The sequence below is a fragment of the Vigna radiata genome, chromosome 9 (assembly GCF_000741045.1).
Source record: "Vigna radiata var. radiata cultivar VC1973A chromosome 9, Vradiata_ver6, whole genome shotgun sequence".
NCBI lineage: Eukaryota > Viridiplantae > Streptophyta > Magnoliopsida > Fabales > Fabaceae > Vigna > Vigna radiata.
This window is the reverse complement of record NC_028359.1, coordinates 4,498,974-4,506,282: the sequence shown is the minus strand read 5'-3', so window position 1 is coordinate 4,506,282 and position 7,309 is coordinate 4,498,974. Positions and strand designations below refer to the sequence as shown.

The window sequence follows — 7,309 nt, the reverse complement described above, 5'->3', positions numbered from 1 at the left end:
GAACACACGCTTAGTGTTTTATTCGTTTTCATGTAGTAGTCCTAGCTTTTATCTATTTCCTTCTTATTTCTATTCTTGAAAACAACTTTTTATTTTATTTTTCTTTTACTTCCATTTAATGTATATATATTTTTTGAATGTATTTTACTTCTAATAATAATAATATTACTATTATTATCATTATTATCATTATTACTAATTACTATTATTATTATTATTTCAATTTACTAAATCATCATTTTGCACATTTTAAAAATTAATTTTTATTTTTTTCTTTAATAATTATCATTTTATATTACTTTTATAACTAGGGATATTGATAATCTTCAATTTTTACCAAGTAAACAATTTTTTTTATTTGTCATGTGGGTTAAATCCTATATTAATTTTCACAAACTTTACTTTGACATTCATTCTCACTTACAACCAAATCCCATAAAAAAACAACAATCTATTAACCCTCAAATTCAACGACTTACTCTATCCCTAAATTTATAGATTTATTTTTTAAGTTTATGTTATTTTCTTAATAATTGAACTCTTTACGTAAGGCTTATTTTAATTCTCAAATAATTTTTATTTACTTTATATTTTACTTTACCTTCATGTGTGTTAGTTCTTATTCATTACAACTTTACACTAAAGTCTACTTTTAATTAATTTTTTTAAAATAAATTACCTTTTAAAAAAATATAGTTATTTATTTTTATGTCTGGTTTTTATTATTTTATATACAATGTATAAAGTTTATGTTCGTCTAAATTTAAAATCATAATAAAATTAATTATAATTTTTTTTTTTTAAATTACTTCAAATTGAAAATCTAGCCTATACTAAAAACAAACTCATAAATCTTCTTATTTGAAATGTTCTGTTCTTTTATTTTCAAAATTTGGTTGAAAATAGAACTATAAGAATTTAGTATGATTTGACTTTTATATATATATATATATATATATATATATATATATATATATATATATATATAACTTTGTTATTTGATGAGTTTTTGTGAATTTAATAGAACTAGGTAACTTAGAAGACATGAAAGAAATATTGGTTGAAACCGCGTTTGGAAGCTGCCTCTTCAGAGACCATTTCCTTGGATTGAGAAATGTAAAAACATTTATATTTGAAAATATAAGTGAATAAAATTTATTATAGATAATTAGTATCTTTAAATATTTATTATTTGTTGAAATAAATAATGAATATTTTAATTTTTATGAGAGTGTGCAATAAATATTTTAATATTTATTTATAATAAGTTAGATGTCATATCATATTAATTTTTACTTACGAATATCAGTTATTTAAAAGAATAAAATTTAAATTAAATTTATTTTTATTCAATTAGATTTAATTAATATTAAATTAATTTATATTTTATTCAGTTAAATTTAATTAAAATTAAATTTTAATTTTCATTTACTTTAATTTATATATTTTAACTTTATTTTAAAATATTATAAAATATCTTTTTTTAATTATATTTGAACATCTAAATACTTAAAATTTATAAAATATTTACAAATAATTTTTAAATAAAACTTAATATATAATAAATAATTTTTTTATTACATAATAGATAAATAGATAAACACTGGCCAGACCCGCTGTGTACATCGTGGGGACGTTCCAATCGAATCCATTAATTAACTTCAAATCTAATTCTTTGCGTTGACGTGATCTCAGCGTATGTTTATGTCACAGTTTTAACATTCTACTTATGAAATAGCACTACCTTATTTTATTAGGATATTTTTTAATGAATTAAAATTATAAAAACTAATGAATATTTAAGAAATGTTTTCATTAGTTTTAATTTCATGTCTACATTTAATTTTTTTATAATACGTATATTTATACCTAAATTACTTTCATTTTAAATTTATTAATCTTATATGTAAAAACAAAAAAACACTGGCATGTTTTGTTTTAGTTGTAGACACAATTATTTGGTTTTGTTTTTTCTCCTTGCGGCCCAACTAACTCCACTCCGTACAACTATCTCACGTTACTATTTTTCTTTCTCTGTCTAAAATCTACCCATAATAATATAAAGCAGCGATTTTTATTTTCAGTAACTGGAATGGAATGAAAGGATCCATTTTGCAAAGTTCTAAGATTCCCAGAGGAAAATTTGTCCCCACTGTGCTTCTCTTCATTACTCCTTTTTCGGTTTTTGGTCTCTTGCTGTTTGGATTTTGAGAAAAAAATCAAGAAAACCCAAAAGGAAAATCAGCACCAAAAGAAAAAGCAGAAAACACAACAACACTCCTCTCTCTGACGTTCTTGTTGTTGTTTCCGAGAAGCCAAACACTTCCTTTTGGACCTCTACGTGAAAGTTCTATCTTAATAAATAACCAAGGATTCTGCTGCTTCCTTGTTTGGTTATGGTGCTTGATTAGTGGCCCTGTGTGTGTTTATGTATTATCTCTCAGCTTCAGCAATGGAGGACTCGGCCAAGTTGCGTTTGGGGAAGTGCCCCAAGTGTCAAAAGGTTCTTCCCGAGCTTGCCAATTACACTGTTTATCAATGTGGTGGTTGTGGTAGTGTTCTTCGAGGTACCCTTTCGTAAATTTAGCATATGGTTTGGTTGTTTGATTTAACGTTCTTTGGAGCTTTTTGTTTGTATTAAAAATTAGGATTCTTTTTTTTTTTTTTTTTGTATTCAAAGGTCAAAGGCTCAAAAAGGGGTTGGTTATTCTGATTTCTTATTGTGTTTTTCGCTTTGTAGGAAAGCTTAAAAGTTCTGAAGGTGTTAGGTTGTGGGAAACCTCAGATGAGGGACAAGGTGGAGGAGATCAAGGTAGATCAGAAAGTTTCTTGGGTAAAGGGGTAGTTGATTTGAGTGATAATTCAGATGTTGATATTGGGTCTAATGGTGGTTTTTCAATGGAGGGTCAAAGAAGGGATTTGGGAAAAGCAAATAAAGGACATGGGAGGTTTTCGGACGGTTCCATGGAAGGGGATGAGAAAGGAGTTATGGAGAATGATTTTGTGAGTAAGGACAAAAGGGGTAAGTCAATTGGAAGAGAGCAGCAGGAGCAGAAGTCTCACATGGTAGGGGACCAATTCTATGGGAGAGTGTCTAATTGGCCTTATGGGGAGAGAGGTGAGATGCAGGGGTTTCGGAGAAAGTCTCAAGCTGATATGGAGGGTGTCAGATTTCCCACTCATAGTTATCCTGATGAAGGTTCTTCAAATAGCTATTCCAGTTTTTCTTACAATTATGGAGAACAGTGGAGGAATTTCAAGGACATGGATGGTGTGAATAAAGTTCAGCATCTTGAACAAGATAGAGCCGATATTCTAAGGAAGCTGGATGAGTTAACCAGCCAATTGAACAAGTCTTCTGAGGTGGTTGGTAACCCCAAAGAAAAGGTTCTTCCTGATGGAAGAATGGTTCCTCCCGATCCTTTCAGTGGCCCTGAAACTTGGTTTCCTGAAGGATATGGATCATCATCAGCTATGAGCAGAACCTCAAGACCATTCTTTGGCCCTAATAAACATTTGTCAGGTCCCCCTTATTTCAATTATCATCATGACCCATATCCTTATGCAGCAGGTCCTGAAATGGCTACGCGCAACTTTCACCCTTCCATGCATAATTCAAATTATGCTCCTGGATATGGGGATCCTTTTGTATCCCCAATGATGAGAGATTCACATCCTTTACCCCACAAGTTCCCACAAAAACCAATTCATCCCTACTTTCCTGGACGCTATACTGATACTGGTCCAGATTCATATGATTCGTATGCTCGTAGTGCCATGCTTCACCCACCTTCTTGCTCTTGTTTGCGTTGCTATAACAACAAAAGAAGAGAATCAGTGCCTGTGCCACCTGCTGAATTTGTTAACAGCAGATTCCCTCACACCCCTGCCCCAAATGATCCTATGTTGTACGGTCATGAGATCCCAGGAGCAGTTGGTCCTTATGTTCAGAATTCTAGAGTTGCCATTCCTCCCACTTTACATGAAAGACAACCTCGTACAAGATGGCCTAGAGATTACAATTCTGAGATGGGTAGGTTTGTTGGAAACCATACTCGAAAAGTAGTGCCTTTGAGTAGTACTCGGCAATGCCTTCCTATAGCTGGTGCTTCTCCTTTCATCACTTGTCATAGTTGCTTTGAGTTACTGCAACTGCCTAAAAAGACACTGGTCATGATTAAAAATCTTAAGCAGAAGAAAATTAGATGTGGAGCTTGTTCTTCTGAAATGAAACTTGCTGTCATCAATAAGAAGCTAGTAATTTCTCCTCATTCTGAGATGGAGGAAGCTACCAGATCCACAAGGGTTGATGATGCCACTGGTGAGGTTGTGAATAGTCGTGTATTCCATTCCCGTGGTGATGTGAACACGAGTGCTGTGAACTTCTCATCTGATGATTATTCTGGTTATGATTTTCACTCTGTAGATAGAGAATCTTCTGTGCTGGCTGAAGACTCAACCTTAAAGTCGAGAGAGAGGCAAAGTTTCCATTCTTCATCTCCCAGTATTTCTGATGATGAAAATATTCCAGAAATTATGACTGCACCAGGTGGGTTCATTCATCAGCCATCTAAAGCCTCTCCATCTCCTTCACCTGGTAGTTCATTTGACGACCATGTGGTTAATCGATTAGGGAAAGGCAACCAAAGTAGTCGCTCAGATCAAGAGCTGGAAAAAGTAGAAAAGAATGCCTCAAGGCAAAATTCTTTGAAAGAAGTAGTGCTTGCAACTGAGATGGATGTTATTGATTATTCTAACACTGGGGTCTCCCAGGATTCTGGTGATGCAAGCAGAGAACATGATCATCCTAGGTCTAACAAAAGGAGTGATTCATTTTTAGCAAACATTATTAAGAAAGATAATGGGAAAAGTAATGTTACTATAAATGGACAGCCAATACCAGATCGAGTGATTAAAAAGGCTGAAAAGTTTGCTGGACCAATCCAGCCAGGAAATTACTGGTTAGTATGCTTCACATTCACAACTTTGTTAGGCTGACATTATGGCATATATCAGAAACTCAAATGAAGAGAAATGTATAAAGGATCAAAATTAAATCTTTAGACAAACTGTAAAGACAGGGATCAAAATCAGTTAAGCTTTTGAAAAGTGTTCTTTTCATACGTATAGACTCGGTTAAGTTCTTATCATCTGTAACATTATATTTTGATAGTTTCACATGCCTTTTTGCATATCATTTTGGGAAGAGTTATCTCAGCTTAGAGTGATAGTGTAAAAGTTTATGCTGATTGCTTATGTATTGTAGTGATTGATCTGCTTAAACTTTTGCTTCCGCAGGTATGATTCTCAGGCTGGATTTTGGGGTGTCATGGGGGGACCATGTCTTGGAATAATTCTGGTAAGTTACACTATTCTGGCACACTCCATTTCTCATATTCTTGTACCCTGATCAATATAAATGAATATGTTATTTTCTCTTGCAGCCATTCATAGAGGAGTTCCAGCATCCCATGCCAGAAAAATGTGCTGGTGGAAATACTGGTGTTTTTGTAAATGGTAGGGAACTTCACCAAAAAGATTTAGAATTGCTTTGTCGGAGAGGACTCCCCCGCGATGACAATAGGTCTTACATCGTTGACATTTCTGGGAGGGTACGAGATGAAAACACAGGGGAAGAGTTGGACAGCCTTGGTAAACTTGCACCAACGTAAGTGCCAAGTTTCTGATGATTTTGTTCCATTTATCTAATGATAGACTAGCTCCTCTGTTGTAATGTCCTTATGACCTTGTTCACTTGAGTAGAGTTGAGAAAGAGTAATTGGGTGGATTTGAAGGTAATTTTTTTTTTTTGTTTATTTGAGTGAATTTGGAAGTAAACGAGAGTAGATTTAGAAGTAAAGTTTGTGAGAATTAGTGTAGGATTTAATTTATGTGACAGATTAAAAAAATTTACTTTCAAATTCACTCTCATTTATCTCCAAATCTATTCAAATAAACAACAAAAAAATTTATCTTCAAATTCTCTCAAATCCTCTCAATTACTCTTTCCAAGTCTACTCAAGTGAACAAGGCCTATGTGTTTGTTTCTATTCATAAAATGCTGGTTTCCTATTGTTAACAATCCATGTTTGTTTTCCCGTAGCAGTCAGCATATTGATTAGTGCATGTCATGCTGAACCTATAGAAAAGGAGGAATTTCTCATGCAGTTTGTTTCTTAGATATTTTTGTTAAGAATATAAGTGTGAATTTAAATCTTACATTGAGTAAAAATTAAAACTTGAGCAACTTATAAAAAAGAAGATTTATAAACTCATTATTTTAAAGTTTTGAATAGGAAGTAATGTCAGGTATCTAATATAAATTGAGTGAGAGGTTGAGTCATAGTCTCTTATGCAGTTGGCTCATAAGCTCATTGGAGTGCTAGAAAGTTGTGTTTGTTTGAACAAGTGTAGTTATTCCAATTCAGGATCCCATTTGATGATTCAACAGATGTTTTCTCAGGTTAAGAAAGAAAAATATATAAGCTTTTCTCTTTCCTTAAATTTGTCTTACGCCTATGATTGACTTGTTTCAGTTGTTACTTCTACGCCTCCAATAAATATGGTTCTTGCATTTCTTACATAACTTTTATTCTTCAAATTGCATAATTTATTAATCTAAATCTTTAAGAAGCAGCAGTTAGGATAGTTGCTAATCCTCTGGTCTTAACAACTTGACAGAGTGGAGAAAGAAAGGCGTGGATTTGGCATGAAAGTACCAAGAACAGCTGCATAACACAAGTGTAGAAATAAAACTTCTGCATGAGAACATCTTTGTTCCACCCTTCAACAGATTTGGAAACATTGTTTCGGATCAGATGAGATCATGGGAAAATTTTGAAATCTTTTCATGATATTTTTACTAGAATTTTAAGAGATGTAAATTTGTTATTCTTGTACTGAAATTTTGTCATTCTTATATGGTTTACCAAAACAAAGAGCATAAACAATTTTGTGCTCACAGTCTTGTTTGTGGTCCAGAATCTGATGTGGAAAACAATGTAATATATTTATTGATAAATTGGAATGTAGTCAAACATTTTTTTTTCCAAAGCATAGTACTTGTACTTTTGTTTTGACGAAGTAGTAGGTGTGTTTTAATCAGCCGCAATAACAGGTAACACAAATTCACATCTCTAGATTCTATCGCGAACCACATTTTCTGAGAAAAACTTTTGGAGCATGAAAATAAAACCAAATGTTACACTAATCATGTCCAAGCCATTTATAATATTATTCCCATGGAGCTTGAGATACTATGTTCTCATTCAAGAAACCTTTTAAGGTTATAATCAAATGTTATTATATT

The 7,309-nt window shown here is 32.5% G+C and overlaps 1 protein-coding gene across 1 annotated transcript; it reads left to right on the top strand.

Annotated features, from left to right (window-relative positions):
• The first annotated feature begins 2,030 nt into the window (after nucleotides 1-2,030).
• LOC106773152 lies at nucleotides 2,031-7,053 on the top strand. Its single transcript, XM_014659848.2, has 5 exons — nucleotides 2,031-2,567; nucleotides 2,741-4,961; nucleotides 5,299-5,359; nucleotides 5,445-5,668; nucleotides 6,682-7,053. Exons 1-5 carry the CDS (start codon nucleotides 2,429-2,431, stop codon nucleotides 6,734-6,736), a joined length of 2,700 nt encoding a protein of 899 aa, XP_014515334.1. The 5' UTR covers nucleotides 2,031-2,428; the 3' UTR covers nucleotides 6,737-7,053.
• Nucleotides 7,054-7,309: the final 256 nt, after the last annotated feature.